This window comes from Brassica napus, chromosome A3, assembly GCF_020379485.1.
Source record: "Brassica napus cultivar Da-Ae chromosome A3, Da-Ae, whole genome shotgun sequence".
Taxonomy (NCBI): Eukaryota; Viridiplantae; Streptophyta; class Magnoliopsida; order Brassicales; family Brassicaceae; genus Brassica; species Brassica napus.
Window position 1 is genome coordinate 7,240,033 of NC_063436.1, and position 21,421 is coordinate 7,261,453.

At 29.5% G+C, this 21,421-nt stretch overlaps 2 protein-coding genes and 2 pseudogenes across 2 annotated transcripts; all 4 read left to right on the forward strand.

Annotated features, from left to right (window-relative positions):
- Nucleotides 1-3,417: 3,417 nt before the first annotated feature.
- LOC111214383 lies at nucleotides 3,418-8,876 on the forward strand (annotated as a pseudogene).
- Nucleotides 8,877-10,441: 1,565 nt separating this feature from the next.
- LOC125603573 (transcription repressor OFP2-like) lies at nucleotides 10,442-12,130 on the forward strand. The gene has a single exon (XM_048774476.1). It carries the CDS (start codon nucleotides 11,018-11,020, stop codon nucleotides 11,945-11,947), a length of 930 nt encoding a protein of 309 aa, XP_048630433.1. The 5' UTR covers nucleotides 10,442-11,017; the 3' UTR covers nucleotides 11,948-12,130.
- A 2,003-nt stretch (nucleotides 12,131-14,133) lies between these two features.
- LOC125603597 (endochitinase At2g43590-like) lies at nucleotides 14,134-18,868 on the forward strand. The gene is made up of 2 exons (XM_048774479.1): nucleotides 14,134-14,720; nucleotides 18,179-18,868. The coding sequence occupies exons 1-2, from the start codon at nucleotides 14,327-14,329 to the stop codon at nucleotides 18,580-18,582; spliced, it is 798 nt and encodes a 265-aa protein (XP_048630436.1). The 5' UTR covers nucleotides 14,134-14,326; the 3' UTR covers nucleotides 18,583-18,868.
- On the forward strand, nucleotides 18,686-20,647 carry LOC106441709 (annotated as a pseudogene).
- The last annotated feature ends 774 nt before the right edge of the window (nucleotides 20,648-21,421 follow it).

Consider the following 21,421-nt stretch of genomic DNA (forward strand, 5'->3'; position numbering starts at 1 on the left):
AGCTATTTGTTTTATATATGTGTGTATATATATATATATATTTTTTCTAAGTTCTTTTTAATATGGCATTTGTTTTTAGACGTTTGTGCTGTGTGTCACATCACATGTTATATAATAATAGATGATTTCACGTGATTAGTAGTAATACTATATAATCTTCAGTTCATTGTTACGAGGGGTCAATAGATGATTAGAGGAACTCTCTGTTGTGATTTTAGATAGTTGGTTATAAAGTTTTGGTAAAATGATTGTTTATTAGTAACGTTGATTATAAGTTCATAACTAGGATAAGACCCACGCCTTGCGCGGGATTAAGTTATTCTTTTTATTATATTTTGGAGAATGAAACAATAGTTTGGCTTCATTTGGATTAGGGGTGTTCAATCCGAATATCGGGTTGGTTTCGGTTCGGTTCGGTTTTTTTCGGTATTTCGGTTAGTAAAATATAATTACTATTCTAAAACCATATTTACTTTGACTTTAGTCTTTCACATACTTTTGAAAGATTTCAACTGGACGACTAAATTGATCAGCCAATCTTGTTGCTTTAGATCATTAGTATTTATATATATATATATATATATTATTTAGTTTGAATATTTATTAAATAAAAATTCATATGCGTTATATTTTATGATCATTTGTAACTTATTATAACAAAAAAAAAATCTATTGATCAAAAAATTTTCAGAGTGGGAATATTCAAATTTCTAATAATATATAAACGTTTTGAAAAATTCAAAATATAACATATAAGAAAAAATATAAATTTTTTATTATATATTTAATGTGATTTTTTAATATCTTTCAATAATATAAAATTAAAAAAAAACTAAGATACCAAAATTGTTATCAAATATTTATTATTCATAATAATTAATTTTCATATATACGTTAATCATATTAGGTAATTTCGTAGTTTCTAATTAATGAAAGTGCAAAAACAAATTTGATAGATTATTTATCAATTCGATAGTTAGTTTAATAAAAAATATAATGTAAGTTAAGATAGTTCAACCTATTTTTCTAAGAATAGTATATTTTATATAGTCATTTATTAAATGAGAATTTATAATCATACAGTTCTATGATCATTCATATCATTTTATAACTGAATATTTAAATCATCGATAACAAAATTTTCAATGTGAAATCTTTAATAAGTTTATAATTTATAAATGTTTTTGAAAATTCATTGAAAGTTTTAATATTAAAATATTTATGTAATCTTATGGTACATAGTATAATCTATATATATATATATGTGTTTTATTTTTAAATGATATTTTTTACTCATATGGTTTTAAAATCATGTGTATCTTCTTATAATATTAAATAAAAGTTCATATTAATACAATTTTATGATCATTTGTAACTTATTATGACAAAAAAATAATCTATTGATCACAAAATTTTCAGAGTGGGGATCTTCAAATTTCTAATAATTTATAGACGTTTTGAAAAATTCAAAATATAACATATAAGAAAAAATATAAATGTTTTTATTATATATTTAATGTGATTTTTAAATATATTTTAATAATATAAAATTAAAAAAAGAACTAAGATACAAAAATTGTTATCAAATATTTATTATTCATAATAATTAATTTTCACATATACGTTAATCATATTAGGTAATTTCGTAGCTTTTATTTAAGGAAAGTGCAAAACATTTTTTGGTACGTTATTTATCAATTCGATAGTTAGTTTTATAAAAAGTGTAATATAAGTTAAGATGGACCAACCTATTTTTCTAAGAATAGTATATTTTGTATAGTTATTTATTAAATAAGAATTTATAATCATACGGTTCTATGATCATTCATATCGTTTTATAACAAAATATTTAAATCATCGATAACAAAATTTTCAATCTGAAATCTTTAATAATTTTATAATTTATAAATGTTCTTGAAAATTCATTGAAAGTTTTAATATTAAAATATTTATGTAATCTTATGGTATATAGTGTTTAATCTATATATATATTTATTTATTATTAAATGATATTTTTTACTCATATGGTTTTAAAATCATGTGTATTTTCTTATAATAAAAATGTTAAACCATTGATCATTAATTTTCAACATAATAATTTTAATAGTTTTAGTCATTTATTGTCGTTTTTAAAAATTCAAAATATAACATATACGAAAAAATCTAAATTTTATTTTTATAGCTAATTTGATTGTTTAATTTATTTTAATAATATAAAATTAAACAAAAAATGATGGAGGAGATATAAATTGTTATCAAATCTTTATTATTAAAAGCATTAATTGTCATATATATATTAGTAATTTATGGTAATTCCGTAGGTTTTATTTAAGGAAAGAAAATAACATATCATATCATTATATCATATAGTTTGACCAACTTATGTATCTAACAACATATAAAAATCGAATGTGGACCTACTTATTTTTCAATTGAATGTAATTGACTACCTAATTGAGTGCCACCTATGCATTGGGGCCTCTTTTAATTAATACAAAATTGAGGTTACATCTTTTCAAATGTTCCTCAATTAATATATAGGGGATTAAGGCATATAGATGAGACATGACTGATTTGAAGAGTAGGAAAACGGCAAGGAGGTGTGGACAAACATCCCAACAAATCTGTAAGAAAGATTCCATGTATTAACACATTTATATCAAAAGTTTTTATCAATAATTATTTATTCATATCAATTTACGCAAAGGTTACATTATTCTATTAAAATATTAAAACATGAATATGATCTATTGATATTGGTGTGATTTAACTATTTTAATACAATTATTAAAAAAAATTATTAATCATTTAAAAGAAATATTATACAAAAAAGACAAATATAAAAATTATTAATCATTTAAAAGAAATATTATACAAAAAATACAAATATAAAAATTAAATTTCTAAAAAAATGTAAAACAAAAAATATATCCGTACTTTTAACATAGAGTCGGAATCTAATATATATATATATACTAAGGATTCTTAACAGTAGGTGCAGTAAACAATATCAGTTAAAAGGTATATTTGCAGTTGGAACGGCATATTGTAGTATAGAACTTTAGCATTGAAGATTATACATGTACTCAAATATAGTTTTATCACTTTATGATAATGTTGTTGCCATCACTATCAAATTTAAAACCAAATTTGAAATTCGTCCAATGCATGTGAAAAAGATGTCTTATAATGAAACTAGGGATACCGGCTATATTCCTTAGTTACATAAACGATTCTGTTGACAAAAATAATTAATTATAATTGATGAATCCTGATGAATTGTGACATTGAACATGAGTGAAACAATATATTAATGAGTGACTTTTTCATGGAAGATACATTTGACAGTACTTGCAATCTAGTAGTATTTTACAACAACCATATAATCATTGTAATAACAAAATCCTCCAACTAATAATGGAGAACTTGGAATGGTATGATCTCTACGATGTATTTCCTGCTAATGAGGATAAATGTTTGGTAAATGCAATAAGTATGATACGATCTCACGGACACTCCTAGTTTCCTACCATGTATTGACAACGTAAATTTGTATTCTTTGTACGTACTGTAGTTCAATACTATCTTTTGTGTGTTTAAAAAAAAAGATACTGTCTTTTTTGTAGGTCAATCAATCATAGTATTTGTTAATATCAATTTTAGCGTTTGTAAAATGATTATGAATACAAGTGAAATGGCGGTTAGAAGAAATTTAGTCTATAAAAGCACAATAACAAAGAAGTGTTAAATGCTGATTTTTCTTTCTACATTTTTATATTATTACGGGTATCAAATTTAAATATAAAATATTTCTGTTAGTCCAACAATTTTTTTTAATTGGAAACATAAATCCCCACAAATACAAACACCTCAAAAATATTTGTATAATCAGTCATATTGGTAAAACATGACCTCGGGAACAAAATTTTCAGAATCTCATTTTTGTTCGAATACCACTGCATTGCATCACAAATTTGGGTTGATATGATGTACCCACTTAAACTACATTTGTGTTAAAAAAAGATTGGACGAAAATGATCATGTTCATAAAACAACACATGAGCAGAAAAGCTATACGCAGAATGGTAAGAGAATATTTTCTCACCAAAATAGTCGACGAAGAGTGAATACAGAAATATTCGTCCACAGGAAAATATCGAGAGGGTCACATGCCATGGTAAGTATCTCCATCCCTGACACACCACTTCTCAATTATTTTATAATAAGGTTTAATACACACACCTGACACACTGTATCCTTTACTCATTTCACCATGTTATTGTTATTGAAATTTCATTTATTCGTTGACTGAGATAGATGGGACTTGCATTGTTTCCTATCTATTATGTATGTTTCAAAGATATGAAAAATCACTCAGAAAGACAAACACTATTTTCTTAAAGTCTGCATTCACCCCAATCAAATGCAGAACGCGTTACCATTCGTTCAAAAATCATAATTCAATAATATGTCCCCGTATAGAAGAATACTTCATTTTCACATCGGAGGTACCTTTTTGACCGAAAACCGGAGGTACTTGCAGTAATAGTGAATGAGTTTCAGTGGCCAATATAGGATTATATTTTAGTGTGAGCAAATCCTATATAACTTTATAATATAGCTAGAAAATGTTAATTACAAATTTGATGACAATGAAACATATTATTAAATGAAACATAATAAAATATGTATTTTAAGATTTGGTGTAATACTATTCACATTACACTAAATTTGGTGGAATGGTGCCAAATTTGATATCTTGTTAGGGCATCTCCAACCCATGACACCATTTTAGTGTCAAAATTACACTATTTTAGTGTAGTTTTAGCACTAAATGTTTTTGTGTCTCCAACCACAACACCAAATGTTACACTAAAAAGGAATATTCTTCATTATTTTATTATTAATCAAATTCTTTTATTTTTAATAATTTTGATAAATATTAATAGTTTTATGACTAAAATATATTAACTAATATTAAAATTGTAACTAAAATAATAATTATATTTAAGTGTATTTACATTATATAATAACATTATTATTAATACATACTGTTATATTAATTAATTAAACACACAAGCAAAAGTTAAATTATAACATACTAGATCTAAATATTATAATATTCCAACTACAAATGTTTGAATTAAACTTTGTTATGTATTTAAAATTTAATTTTATATTTGTTTTATACACCCTAATATTTATAACAATTAAAATATAACAAAACAATGGTGATATAACTTAAAAAAATTCATTCAATTATAAACTAATCATACAAATCAAATATAATTAAACAATACATAAATAAACAGTTTTAACAAAAAAAAAACAAAAAAAAAAACTTTTGCCGTCTGCTACAGTGTTGCACCAAATATGGTGTGTCACTGTAGCAAAAAGGAAAATGACACTAAAATGCAGTTTGATATACCGTTGGGTTGGAGAGAGGAAACATCAAATCAATGCACTATTTTGCTGTTTTACCGTGTGGTTGGACTTGGCCTTAGAGATGAAATTATACTAAATTTAGTATTTTGATATTCTGTTGGAGATCACCTAACAATTTTTTTCTTTGATAAAATTACATTAGCTCGTTGGGATCTCTCACCACTCAGGCCCAAAGACAGGCTACCAACCCCCTCTTGCCATTTTTCTGACAAAAACCATTTACGAAAAGATCTTTCTTTTGAGACACTTGGGCATTTAACTTTTTTTTAAGACAGGCTACAAATCCCCTCTTGCAGATTTTACTTGCACTATTTTACTTGCACTATGTTAAATATTACCTCCATTTCTTAAAGATACATATTCTAGAGAAAAATTTTGTTTCTAAAGATTTAATTTTTATATTTTCAATGCATGTTTTATTAACTAATTGCAAACTTCAAAAATCTTAATTGCACTAATTAGTTTTTTATTAGCTTAAAATTGTGGAAAAAAGATAAACACAAAAAATTATGCAAATTTAATATGTTTTATTAAAATGCGTGAAAAAACTAGAATATGAATCCTTAAGGAACATAGATAGTATTAAATATCACGTATGCATTTTCTCTGTTAGTATGCATGTCATTTTTTCTAGGATTCAAAATCTTGTCTTCATAAAAGCATCAATAAACATTCAATCAAACCATTTGAATAAAAATACTTCCGACATTCCTAATATTTTCTTATGACCAAACAAAAACAAATCTACCACTTATTAAATTAATATAAACAATTTTTGCATATTGTAAATAATTCTACCATATAACTTTTAAAAATTCCAAAACATTACCATCATTTTTTGTTGAAATTTGAAGCATCATACCAGTAGTTTCAGTAATTAATTAATTCACAAATTATTAACTTTACCATATCAAATTTTAATTATTATGTAGTCAGTCTATATTAAAATCATCCAATTTTTTTAAAATTATTCAGTAGTCAACCTTTTCTAAAATTTAGCATAATTATCTAGAGTTTCATCATTAACAAAATTTTAGTATAACTGCTAAAAACCCAAACCCAAGTATCTTAAGTAAGGTTAGGTATTTGGGTATCGAATCGGGTTTGAATCTGATATTTTGGATATCAACTATTTCAGATCTAGAGAAATTAATACATATAGATTAGTATAAAATTTTAGATCATATTCGGTTCAATATCTGTTGGGATCGGATTGGTTTAGTTACCAAAAAAAATCGGATCCATTCTTCCTATACCAAAAGATACATTCAGATATGTCGGATCAAATTTGACTTGGTATCTTAAAATTTGGATCAAATCCAGTTTAGAACTTTGGATCCAGATAGTTTGTCCACACTTAATCTTGAAAAGATATCTTTTATGTATTTCACCAAACTTTTAAGAAGGGATTTAGATACGCTCTTATATAACACACACCTATATATATATATACACATAAATGTGAATATAATCGATTGGTACTGATAAAACAGGTCCGAAGAGAGAAAAAGTGAAGATGGAGTGTGTCAGATGGAGGGAAGCCAAAAGTTGAAAATAGAAAGAGATAAGAGATGCACGAGTGTTTGAATTCATGCCTTGTGTGCTTTCAGTATTTGGACCACTTCCTATTGTCTTCTTCATCATCAAGATAGAATTCAAACTAATTAATTACTATCAGGATATAGATGGAGTCTAGTACGATTTACAAAACTTCCTCTACTTGGATTTATTATGAATATTGTAATTTGATCATAGACATATATATGTTAGATTCGAGTTTATTACGAGCTTCAAACTTAAAATCGATTGGTGATTAGTGGATTGATCCAAATTTTTTATTTATTACTCAAGTCTCTTACATATTTTTAATGTGAGATATTCTCTCCAACATATTTATGGACGAATTACTACGTGAATGGTATATAAATTTCTATTCTTAATTAACAAAAAACAGCGTTCCACAGATAAGTGTTTGGAAAATCAAACGAATTAGATATTTTTTTCAAAAAAATGTCAACACAAAACAGCGTTCCCTCTCGCTCCCTCAGCCATGCACGAATGTCAACACATTTTTTTTTTACAAAAATCACAAGCTATTTTTCCGAAATTGGCCGACTAGGTAAATAGAATAAATGTGGCCATGAAACGAAGCTCAGCGAGTATTACAAACTTACAACGTTTGTTGGGACAAGCACTTTGTTTTCCAGTTTCATGAGAGCCGAGACAAATATTATGACAGAAAGATAGAAACTCGTGTGCAAGTCAGCTTTAACCTCTTTTGGTACCCTTAGAAACTATTGTCTGTATCGTTTGAGAGATGAAACCGACGAGGAGCATTTGGGGAAGCTCAAGTCGCAAATAAAAGGAAAAGAGAGTGAGATTCACTCTCTAAAGAAGAAACTAGACTGTTTGGTTGCAGAGAATAGGAAACTCGAAGAGAGGATTATGAGTGTTTCCTCGCTTGAGTTCACGTTCAGAGCTGCTTCTAGGTCGGTTCACGACTTTGCCAAGTCATTAATCAGTCTGATGAAAGCAACAGGTTAGAATCTTGAGAAAGCAGTGGAAACTATCTTTGGAAACGTAACATACGCCAAGAACTCAGACAAGAAGGTTGATTTTGAGTCATATATTGTTCGTAGAATGTTTCACGGCATGAAGCTTAACCCGTGTGATGTGACAAAACTCATGAGTTTCGATGATCCATTAGACACGTTAACAGCGTTTCCAGATTCTGCGGTCAGAAGTATCTCTTACTTGTTCATCCGTCTATGGAGGCTTCCTTCTTTGGGAACTTGGATATGAGGGGACTAGTTTTGCTTGGTAAGCATCCAAGAACCTTGTTTTATCGAATCTTTGCGAAAGTGGCCAAGTGATTATGGGTTCTTGGATCGCTAGCAGGTTCCTTGGATCCGAAAGCAAAGATCTTTGGTGGTCAGAAGAGGAACTAGGTACTCAGGTGTATGCATGGAATATTTAGTAAGTAATGAACATGAAGAAGGCGATTTAAGCGTTGAGTTCGTCCACAATGCCAGGGTTTAAGATTGGAGATTCAGTGATTAAATCACAGGTTTATCTTTCTAAAACAGAATGGTGAATGATCATTTGCTTTATATCTATGTTCACATTCAAGAGGAGCTTGTGGAGTTTGGTTGGCTCATCTCATGGTCTTTGTTTGTGCTGCGGAAGAGAGAGACAAATCTGTTGCATGATTTGAAAGCTTTGATTTAAAGTTAATCAAATTTGCTTTCACTCTCATTATCTTGAAGCTTTTCGTTGTTGTTGTTGTTGTGATGTGGTGATCCTCTTTAGGATTTTTGTTTTGTTTTGGTGTGTATAAGCGTTAAGAGGATTGGCTTGTGTTGCGTTGGGTTCACGTCTTTAAGTGCAAAATTCATGATGGTGAAGTTTTAAAAAAGTTTTTCAATGGTAAAGTAAAACTCCTCTAGACTATTTTACAAGTCTTTAATGATCTCTAAGATATAATAACTATTTTCCATCCAAAATATTTAAAATTATAGACGGAAGATAACGTATGCTAGTATGTTAACGGTTTATAAGTTAAAATTTTAAAACGTTAAATATTAGTTAATGGTTTTTTTTCCTTATTCATTTTTTTTTTAAAACAGAAGAGAATAAATAAGTTTTATTATATATGTGTTTCGTGGAGCTCTTTCTTGTGAACATGGCTCAAGAATAAATAAAATTGGTTTTGTTGTGTTCTTCTTTAATTTTTGTAAAGATCATTTATTGATTATATGTTGAACATAACCCGATTGCAAATCTAGAGAAAATGCATAAGTTTGTGAATATGAATGTTATATGTAAAACTGAACTTTTCAATAGCCATAAAACTTGGGGATCATTCATATTAGAAGTTTATTCAATTTTCTCTAGATGTGCAATCGGGTTATATATGTTGCAAATGTTGGAGAATTCAAAATTTGAATATTTTCGGTTAAATTCCAATAACTTAGTTTAGTTGAAGTATAGGTAAAAGTCTGTCTAGTTTTGGCTAATTTCTGTGGTATAATTTTTGTATCTTGCATTATTTTTTTACGTAGCTAGAAATATGTTGCACATATTTTTGATGTTGAATCCATTTCATAGATTCTGGCTTGTTAAAAGCAATCACCACCAATATATATGTCTAATTCAGTTCTTGTTTCAGATTCATGCCTCTCTATTCACTTGTGCATATTTATGTAACTATGGAATATATTCTATTTATAAAGGAAATAGAAATAGTTGACAAAAATGTTGATTTGGAAAGGGAATGATGAAAAGAGAAAATGGTGTCCCTCGAAGTGGTCGGCGTTAGTGGACATATTGGACCTATTGTTTCTCAAAATCATCATTACGACTCAAAAGCTTCTCCTATTTTATTCAAACATTCAAAGATATTCAAATGAAAAAAAGGGAAAACGTTGATTATCCTAATCTTATCATTTGCACACTTGTAGCACCTAAAATATAATTATAAAAATTCGACATAAGATCAATACTAAACTATTTATACACATAAGATAACCATTTAGATTTTACCAAATTTAAAGAAGCATCGAAATGAAAGTATACAATTTCATGATTACTATGTGTACTAAGTAACCAAGATAGATTCACAATTTCACATTTGTACAAGTTTTAGCTAAATGTTTTTTTGTTTGTATTATACTTTTGATTTTTTTTTAATTAGGACTAAAGCTGCAAATGGTGCGAACGTTTTTAGTCGAAAGGCTTCTTTCTTTTGAACAAAGGCGTATCGATATTAAAGCTTATTTAGAAGAGGAAGAAGAAAGCTGCTCTTTCTTTTATGTCATTGCCATCTGGTCATAATAACTCACACACAACTTTTTAATGGATTATCCCTAAAACTGATTTTTGTTCCAAAATATATAAATGGACTTGTTACGTTTTTTGGGCAACACTAACGTTGGTTTCCATAGACATTTTTTCTTTTAATCTTTGTTTTTGTAAAATTAAATTATAAATTTGTATAAACAATAAATATAATATACTAATCACTAAAATCAAAACATATAAATCAAAAGCTAATTTTTAATCGATAATTTTTGTTCATTTGCTACTTTTCTTATAGCTGAATAGTTATCCTTTCAGTTTGTTCAATCAATAAATAAAAAATGCTCTCCGTTAATTCAGATTTACATAGTTCTTCTAACTAATCAACTGATTGATGACTGATGAATAATATTTATTCTATTCTATTCTATAATATAATTTTGCATTAAAAGTTAAATCAATTGTATTTTTGTATCCAATTTTACCCACCCTGAATCAACTATACCGCCATATTCCACATTACTTTATTCAAATAAATCCTAATGAAGTAAAGCGTGTGAAAATGTGATGTCTCAAGTAGTTCATGCTGATGCTGGCGATGATGATTCAAACAAAAGTCATTCTTTAAGCTTTTTCAGAAATAGGGGCCCCATAAATTCCAATCTTAGCATCTTTTTTACCTGTCACATAGAGATTTTGCTTCCTTCTGTTTTTCTTTATATAAGGAAACAAAACAGAGTTTAAGAAAGAAATCTTGTGAAGAGTGGGAGATTCAATGGGAAATTACAAGTTCAAAATTTCAGATATGATCCCAAATGCATGGCTGCACAAGCTCAAAGACATGACTAAGCAGTCTAAACCCAAACACAAACCTTCTTCTTGTTCCTCAAACACTTGTAATAAGAAGAAACCCTCCTCAGATTCTCCTCTTCTTCATCACTCTTCAACCTTTCGTTTTTCCAACAGCTTAGTACCAAACAGTCCTCACCGTAACTCACCAAGAAGCTCTCTTTACACCAAAAGGAAGAGTAAGAGAAAGACACTTTACAAGCTATCTCTTAAACCAATCACTCCTCCTTTTGCATCTGAAAGTTCCACTCAGAGCTTGTTTCCAGCTCTTGAAAGCTCCCCTGAGTATTTTTTATTTAGTTTCTACGGAAAGGAGGATGGTGAATCCGTTGATCCTTCCAACTTCAAGATCGACAGAAAGGATAAGGCTTTCACCAAGTACAAGGTCAAAGAGTCTCATTCCACAGAGAAAACTTGTCCCGCAAGTAACCTAATCAAGAAACCAATAAGATGCCATCTTTCTGTGAAGATTAATAAAGAGAAAGAATATGATGAATGCAGAGCAGAGAAGAGATACCAAAATCAAGTTCCCAGTGGAAGAAAATCGTCTTCAGGGATAAACCTCAGAAGAGTAACTTCACCAAGAATTCAACTCTCAGGTATGCGTCGAAGCACGTCGAGATCAGAGAGCAAACAAGTTGTTCTTGAGAGTTTTGCAGTGGTGAAGCGTTCCGCTGATCCAAAGAAAGATTTCAGAGAATCGATGGTGGAGATGATAGAAGAGAACAACATAAGAGCTTCAAAAGACTTGGAGGATCTTCTTGCTTGTTACCTTTCCTTGAATCCAAAGGAGTATCATGATCTTATCATCCACGTTTTTGAGCAAATCTGGCGTCAATTTACAAAAACAAAGTAAAAAAAAAAACCTCTTAATATAATGTTAGTTAACGTCTGGTAACATTAGTCTAAGTACCATTCTGTCTTGTGACAATTCTAGTTGTTGTTGATGTTCATTAAGAGGTTAGATGAAACTGTGGAGATACTTCTCTCTAATTAATAGAAACAAATAATAAAAGTAGTTATCATATTGTCGTTTTAATTAAAAAATGAACACTTATAAAACTTACCGCAGAATGGATCACTAAGCATATTCTTGTCTTTTTCTGTGATTATGACATATAATCAGAGTTACTGTACTTACGAAAGTTGTTTCAAGATTTATTAATCAGAGTTACTAAGCATATTCTTGTTTTTTTAATGATTATGACATATTCTTGTCTTAGAATTTAAGGATAGATTGCGCACTATCCTTTGATTATTTTGAAATTACAATTAAAATGGCGGTAAAGAAAAGCTTCAACAAAACCAGAAATGCCAACAGTGAAGAGACATGAACAGTTTGAAACACAACAAGTACGGAATGAATATGAAGCGCATGATCACTGGAGATAGAGAGGACCACTGACACAGAAACTGAGATTTAACTAAAGAAGAATGAAACAGAGATGAGATTTAATCTTTAAGGTTTACTTTTTTTTTTCTATGTGAAGAAGGAAGAAGAAAAAGAGGACCACTGTGCAATTCACATCTCCTACTCTGTTTGGCTTATGAAATTGCAGCAAAAGACATGTGAATACGATACGGTTTCTAAGTGATTTTCTTGATTAGTGAGCATAAGTATTCAAAGTAAATCTAATTAATAACTTAAAACAAAGTTAATTTAAAACACATAATAATAAAATAATCAACATCATAGTGGTCAAAATTGATGTATGATGTAGATTTTAATGAAACTTCGAATGAATTGGCTGCAATATTAATTATTCTCTGCATTTGTCTATCCGTTAATTGCCGATAATATGCATATATCATTGACCTACCAGAATACTTAATTTGTGATTCAGTTTGGGATCGATTCCCAGTTATAATAAAAAAAACAACAAAAGAATATAAGGATTTAGTATAAATGGATAGTAGGAGTCATGCATTATTAGGTCAAAAGATTTATCATTTATTAATTGGTAATAGGAGTCATATGCATTGTTAGGCCAATGACGACACGGAACGGTCCGAACGGGTTGCACTTGCTGCCTACCGTAGTCTAATAGAAGCCATATGCTTTGACGTCTCGCTATGCATGTACATGTCTTTGTATCCTATGTTTATCTCTTTCTACAGTGGAAGCCAATGAAAAACATAGTGGAAAGAAATTAAATGCCTGTAAACGTTTCTAACCTTCCCTTTAATTAGGATGATTTTAAGGCTGTATCTTGGATCGTTCCAAGATGATTTGCGTATTATGTATCTCGGTGTTTTATTCTACGTGTCATGTTTTGCCCTTACTTGATTTGAGTTTAAACCCAAATAAATGGAAAAGTCAATTACAATTTAAATAATACACATGTAATTTGGGCCGCGTCAAATGTGGCGCGCAAAAGATATTAGAAGGCGGCATAACTTAAACGTATATTTTTATTGTACAATATTTTTTAATGTTCGCTAAGAGCATCTCCAACTCCACTTTATTTTTCACTCTAAAATAGAGTTTAAAGTAAAAAATGCTCCAATGGTACTCTATTTCTCACTTTATAATAGAGTGAAAAATAAGTTTACTCCAAATATAAAGTAATTTGTTTTTTTTGGTTCATCACTCTATTTTCTACTCTAAAATATAGTACCATTGGAGCAAACTCAAACTCTATTATAGAGTTACTCTATTTTAGAGTAAAAAATAGAGTAAGCCATTGGAGATGGTCTAAGGGAAGTTTGGGCGATCCACTCCATGCAGACGAATATTTGTGTTTACCAATCATCATCATTAATAACTTCTAAATAGATTGAGTTCGTCTGCCATGACGATTTTGATATACATACGTTAAGATTATTATTAAATTTGAGAATGCATTTGTATGAAATACTCAAAAAAGAAAAAAACTCCTTTTCAAAAAAAAAAAAAAAAAGAAAAAAACTCCCGTTACGCATAGCAGTATAGCACCGTGCATAATACTAGTGTATTACTTTTTTTTTGAAACTGGCTTCAATAATACTACTGTATTACTATTGTAACATATTTACGTTGCTTGAATGAGTAAATCGAATTGTTGGACCGAGTCCACAATATTAATTTTAGGAAAGAGCTAGACTAAAAGTCAAACTCGGTTTAGCTAAATCTGTATTATTAGAGAGAGAATCAATTATTTCTGCGCATACCAGAGCAAATGATCAAACTATCCAACATTTTCCCCTCTATATAGAATACATCTCACTTCTTCCTTCCCATCCACAAATACAAAATATGGCTCTCACAAAAATCTCTTTAGTCCTTCTCCTTTGCCTCTTAGGTTTCTACTCTGAAACAGTCAACTCTCAGAACTGCGGTTGCGCCCCAAACTTATGCTGCAGTCAGTACGGTTATTGTGGTACCACTGATCCTTATTGCGGTGCTGGGTGTCCATCAGGTCCTTGTATAGGCAGTGGAACCCCTTCTAGTGGTGAACCGGTCGGTACCATTGTGACACAAGGCTTCTTTAACAACATTATCAGCCAAGCCAGTAATGGCTGCGCCGGGAAAAGCTTCTACACCCGCGACTCTTTTTTCAACGCTGCTAATTCATTCCCAAACTTTGCTAGTTCCGTTACTAGGCGTGAAATTGCAACCATGTTTGCTCATTTCACTCACGAGACCGGACGTAAGATTCCTTTCTTTCTTTTATATTTTATAATATTTTTTTGGTCTGTACATCTACTCTAGTCATTATTACTCATTCTAACTTTTAGTACTATAGCATAAAAATGAGTGAGTTATTCTCAAAACCCAAGGATTGGAACGATTTTTTTAAATGTTTGCATTACAGTTCACATATGATGATTGTAAAATGATACTAACAAGTTAAGTGTTAAAAACAATAATGGACTTATGTGCCAATACATAAAAAATTCAAAATTTCATCTTATAATAATTAAAATGAAGGATTGACTTTATCTCAACTAGGTAATGAACCCGTGCGATACCGCACGAGAATTTATTTTTTTAAATTAAATTCCAAATTATATAATTTCTTTTGAGAAATATTAAAAACTATATTTTGTTTATAGGTTGACTGTATTAAAATTACAAATATGTTAATACTATACAAGATATATGTCTTATTATCTGTTTATCTAAATTATTTAGGAATCTCTGAAAAAACTAACACAAATTAATAGTAAGCACATTCCAATCTAATTGTTTTACTAAATTAAAAAAGGTAGTTTATAACGACTAATCGAAGAATTTTTTTCTAATATAAGAAAATTAAAACTAAGAATTTTATTATTTCATTTTTATATTATATTTTGCTATCCAAATCCGAATGACCCATCTTAACATCCATTGGTTACAATATTTCATTTGAAAATATTCTAAGAATTCAGTTAGGTACCTGCATACAACTTTTTCTATTCACTATTTTAATAAATTTCTGAAAGATTTACAATAAAAAAATATGTACATGACCTATTTATAAATTTTCAAGAACTATACGAATAGTCATAATTTTTAAATTAGATATAGTTATTATCTTAAATAGTAAACTTACAATATATTTGAATAGACACATTATTACAAAAGTCACCTTGTTGCATAATGAAAAGACACAGCTCTTTAATTTTTAGAATGAGTTTTAAGGATATTTTAACTACTTTTTAAAGTTAATTGAAAAACACAACTCTTAAAACTAATAAATTTTAGAGATGATGCTTGAAAAGCACATATATAATTTGACAACTTATTAATGCAACTTTTAGGATGAAATAACATAACCTAATGAACAGACACAATTCCTTAGTTTTTAGAAAGACAATTTTGGAATATTTTAACTATTTTTTAGACTAACTAAAAAGACACCATTCTTAAAACTAATGCATTTTAGAGATGATATTGATATATATAATTTTAATTTTTTTAATTATGATTTCCAATTCCCACAACCTCTTATGCAGAGAGTTAAAAATTACAATGGTTAACAAACAAGCATTACAATGATTAACTAAGAGTTATAATTGTTGACACTAAAATTTACTATAGTTCATCACGAAAATATATAAATACAACAGTTGCAATGATGTATCAAAGATATAATAGTTCATCACCAAAATATTGTAATAGTTTATAAATATATGAAATTATAAAAGAATTAAAAATTACAATGAATTACTTTTAAAAATGTACTATTATATTCTCTCGAAAATCTATATGAATAGCCATTACTTTCATATTTGAAATAATAATTTTTAGATAGTACATTTAACATCAAAAACATATATTTTGGATACAAAGACACATTCTTACGATGAAATGCACATCTACACATATTTTCATATTTTTTCAATAATTGCATATCGAAAAGACACATAATATAGATACATGCATCATTTGAAAGCTTTTTTAAATCTATCTTATTTTATAAAGAAAAGGTACATCTTAAACATTTTTAAGTTTTTGTTATATATATTTTTTTGAAATATTTTTATTATTTCTATATATAATAGCAGACCCTTTTTATTTAAGAAAATATAATTTATAACCAAAACAAAAAAATTATCAAATTTTTATAACAACAAATTGGCGAAAGTATTATGTATAGTTATATAATATTAAATTGCTTACTTTTAATCAACCGGGGTTGGTTGATCACACATGCATTGAGTCTCCACATGAAATCTCTCATCTTCTTCTTTTTTTTTTTTGCTTTTTTTTTCTTCCCTCCTCATTTTATTTTATATGTATTTTTGACCAAATATAGGTTAACCAAATAATTATATTGATTCATATTTTTCTACATATGCCAGAGATTGAATTTTGGCTTGGCAACTTTAATTATTCTAACAACATTTTTAAACTTAATCTTTTCTATTATTATACTTTTAAAATATGTAAACTAAGCATTATCTAACAGATTTTCTTGCAAATTCATTAAAAATGAGTTTTCAAATGGTTACTGTGTTTTTTTTTGTTATCTGATCTGAAGAAACAGGGAAAAAGAAGAACAAAGGGAGTTTTTGCGTATCTTATTCATAACCAAAACTTTGTTCCATACACATGCATGCATATTATACAAAGAGATTTTTTACATACCTACGTCCACTTTTCGTAGTAACCATGACCTTGGACAAAGATAAAAGTGGAGGGACAGGGACAGGGACAGCAAATAGCAAAGAGAGAATGGTTTGGAGATAGGGCTTTCTTTTGGATGATATGGCACTGTGTGTTAGCTTTAATTGATTTTATGACCGGCGAGATTAATAACACTGGAGGAGATAACTCCCTGATCACGTCATGTGTGATACACCCAACATTTGATTTTTTTTTTGTGTCTAAAATTCCACCCAAGATTGTTTAAATAGAATTGAAAAGGTATGAAGGGCAAAGTACACAATCTTTTGAAAGTTTAACGGTTTAAAACGAACAGGTATATATAACAATTAATAGAAATAAAGTTGCAATGGTAAAACATTTACGTACAACTGATGAAATTGAAAATGTATAAGTATTGAGTAGTAAAATGTGCAACTTCTCAAAAGTTAAGTGGTTAGGTAAAATTGTAGAAATAGAATGATGCAATCTTGGTGACATTTTTCACAACTTTTTATAGTGAAAAGATAATTGTTAGGATTTTTATTATTATTTCACAACCTTTTATAATTATTGCATGTGAAAATTCAAATAATTGTAGGAAGATATATTTTTCCAAAATTTGAGAAATTTTGAGGATTGATAACATTTTTATTATTGAAAAGACATAATCTTTCATATTAATGAAGATGTTTATAAAATATTTTTAGGATGAAAAGACATAACTATAAAACAACTTTTAGAAAAGATACAATCTTTCAACATTCAATTTTTAGAAAATATACAACTTTTTTGACAACTTTAAAAAAAAGACATAACTATTTAGACAACTTTTAAAAAATACATAACCTTTCAACATTCAATTTTTAGAAAAAACATAACTTTTTAACAATTTTTAGAAAAGACACAACTTCTAAGATAAGTGAGATTCACAACCTTTGGAATTAATCAGGATTGTTATTATTAGTAGATTATAGATTAGGCTGATCATTATTATAAATCACTTTGTTTCATGTACATCTCTATATCGTTTAGACTTCTGCTACATAGAAGAAATAAATGGAGCGTCACGAGACTACTGCGACGAGAACAACAGGCAATACCCATGTGCACCGGGTAAAGGCTACTACGGTCGTGGACCGATCCAACTATCATGGAACTACAATTACGGACCATGCGGCCAGAGTCTCGGCCTTAATCTCCTAGGCCAGCCAGAACTAGTGGGTAGCAACCCAACTGTGGCTTTCAGGACAGCTCTCTGGTTTTGGATGAATAGCGTAAGACCGGTACTAAACCAAGGGTTTGGAGCGACCATTAGAGCCATCAATGGAATGGAGTGTAACAGTGGGAATCCGGATGCCGTCAATGCAAGGATTATGTACTACAGAAACTATTGTGGACAGCTTGGTGTAGACCCTGTTCCTAACCTTGGCTGCTAAAGACTCTGTGCACACACATGTAACGTGGCACACGATGTGGGACGTTTGTGTTTAAGGTGAAATAATAAGTGTCTAAGTGAGATGATTAAGTTAAATCTCACGTATGTATTTTGCGTTGGGTTTCAATGTCTTCTGCTTCACAAGCAAAGGTTGTTGTAATAATCTTGGTGAAAATTGATTTTCTTTTGTAACGTCTTGTAGGAGTGAATTTAAGATTAAAAAGTGTGTTGAGTGATATTTATTGTCTTATATAATATTTTAAGATGCTGACGTAGTGGTTGTTCATTTTTTCTTTGATTCCTCGCTCATCGCCGCCGCGTGCTCCGTCGTCGCCTGGTTCGTTTCTAAAACGCTTCTTCCTCTTCTATGTACGTTATAAATGGTTTTCTTTTTCTCAAATGTTAGATTGAAATCAAGTAAAGAAATCGATAGAAACAACTTGTAATGCACGGCTCATATATCGAGATTGAGTTTAAATGAACTGCAATAGGAATCGTCGTTGGCTGGTGATGTTATACACCCTAATTACTTTTGTCTAGGAAGGAAGTGATAATAGAAATGATTAGGAGTTTGAAGATAAAAACATCAACTTTTAAAAGGATTGTGAAAGAGCTTCACTCCTATGAGATAAAAACATCAACTTTTATAAGACTGCTGCTATGAAGGACAAGGGAGCTGACCCTTACGACCTTAAACAGCAGGTACAATAGCACTGATGATTAAGAGCTAGTCTTTTGTTCTGTGATGATATTATGTGTTTCTATTGTGTTGTGTTCTAAGTGTATGTAGCTTCCTTCTTTTTTTTTTTTCTTTTGGAAACTTGTAGCTTCATTCTCGGTTGCATTAAACTTATATGTATCATGAGGCTTACAGTATACAGATATGCAGATACCCTAATAATTTTTTTTTTCCTGATAATCTATATATACGTGGTCGACGCAGGAGAATGTGTTGGGTGAGTCAAGGATGATGATTCCTGATTGCCACAAACGTCTCGAGGCTGCCTTAGCTGACCTTAAATCCACTTTGGTAAATATGACAATCGATGTAGAGAGTGATCTGAACTTTGTTAGAGAAAGTTTAGTAGCAATTTGATCCTCAAACTTGAACTTTATGTATCTATTGTGATCCCATTAATCACATGCATGAGAAAGTCCCCTTGTTGAAGACAAACAATGAATATAATACACACATAAGAGGAACCGTGTAGTTCATGTTCTGTGTTGTCTCTTATAGAAACTGAATTTTGCAGGCGGAATCGGAAGTGAAGGAAGGTCCAGAAGTTGAAGATGCAAAGAAGACAGTCGAAGAAGTGGAGAAGCAGTTTCCCACAGAAGATGCCTGATTTAGCCATCCAGTGAGTAAGTGATTTGGTGTGTATTCTGAGAATGCTAAAATGCAGATTCTGACGATTGTAAGAATCTTCTTCTTTCATTGCTATCTACTGCTCTTAATACATTTTGGTGATTTTTCTTTCTTTATTTCTTTCTTTACTCCTAAGAGAAGCAATTCCATCACAGAAAATTTACACCTGCAGAACACACACTTTTAGAATTTGTGATTTACACAAGAAGACACTTTTGTGTTTTTGACACACTTTCTATGAAGTCAAAAACATTTCTACCCTCTAACTACCCTTGACAATTATCTACAACACTTTCGTGTAAGGATTTGAACATCGGCACACAAAGCATTGAATATCAGACAATCATGTATCTTAGCGGAACTTTATAAACAAAACAAGCCTTCAAAGATAAACCATCTCATTTAACACCAATGTAGTGTAGGTGGGATTTGAAAATTTAGGAGGATTGATGTGAAGCGTTCTTGTGTTGATGTGGTCTAGATGGAAAGGTGTTTGGTGAATGTGTTATGTGGATGCATTTTTGGTGGACATGATCTTGATGGAGAAGCTATCAGTGTACAAGTATTAGTAGATAAGTTTATAATGAAAAAGTTATTTTGGACATATTTCGATGAATAATATGTAATGGATGACCAAATTTTTCTCATATATTTCATTGAACATCATAAATGCTTCTTTTTTTTTCGTTTTTTACAGTTATGAGCTCTTTTCAAAAAATCCAAAGAAGTTACCAATTTGAATCATTGATAACACTAGACCGCACCATCAAATCTTTCACTCTTGTTTGTGAGCACAATATTAATCTCTCCCTTCATGATTTGTTGTTTGTTGACTTCTTCTTTGATTTGATTTTTTGGGTTTTAGTTTAAAGAAAAGAACAAAGATGCGAGTTTTATCTATGATGGAAGAAGGTATGTTATGAAGTGTAACATTGAGAAATAAGAGGTAAATATGAGAGAAGATCGAAGATGCGAAAGTGGTTTGATAAATTAATAAACAAATAAAGATATAATAAAAAAGTGAGGTAATAGTTTTTGATAAAAAAGAAGTGATATGCATGTCTTTAACCTCATATAAAATGTGTGATAAGTATTCAAAGTGACTTATTATGTAATTGCTATTAGAAAAAGTGTGTATAATTCACTTTGAATACTTATCACACATTTTATGAGGTTAAAGACATGCATAAAATCATTTAGTATCTACAGAGCCGTGCGAGCACTAACACCTGCCCAAAGCGATAGAAAATATTTTTCTTATGAATCTACAATAATAAAAGCTATCCTAGCTTAGTGTAACAGAACCATGGAACAAATCATTTTTCATCTAAATGTAAAAGAACCATAGAACAAATAATTTACCCAATTTCTAGAGAAAAATAACTGTTTCCATATTTTGCATTTTTTATTCTAATATCTGTTTTTTAGCTTTCTGCTTACACATAAAACTATTAACGAAGCTATGTTTTATAGT

Coding starts and splice junctions, on each gene's coding strand:
- LOC125603597 (XM_048774479.1), top strand. CDS start 14,327: ATGGCTCTCACAAAAATCTCTTTAGTCCTTCTCCTTTGCCTCTTAGGT. Junction 14,721..18,178: donor TTTCACTCACGAGACCGGAC/GTAAGATTCCTT, acceptor TATATCGTTTAG/ACTTCTGCTACATAGAAGAA.
- LOC125603573 (XM_048774476.1), top strand. CDS start 11,018: ATGGGAAATTACAAGTTCAAAATTTCAGATATGATCCCAAATGCATGG.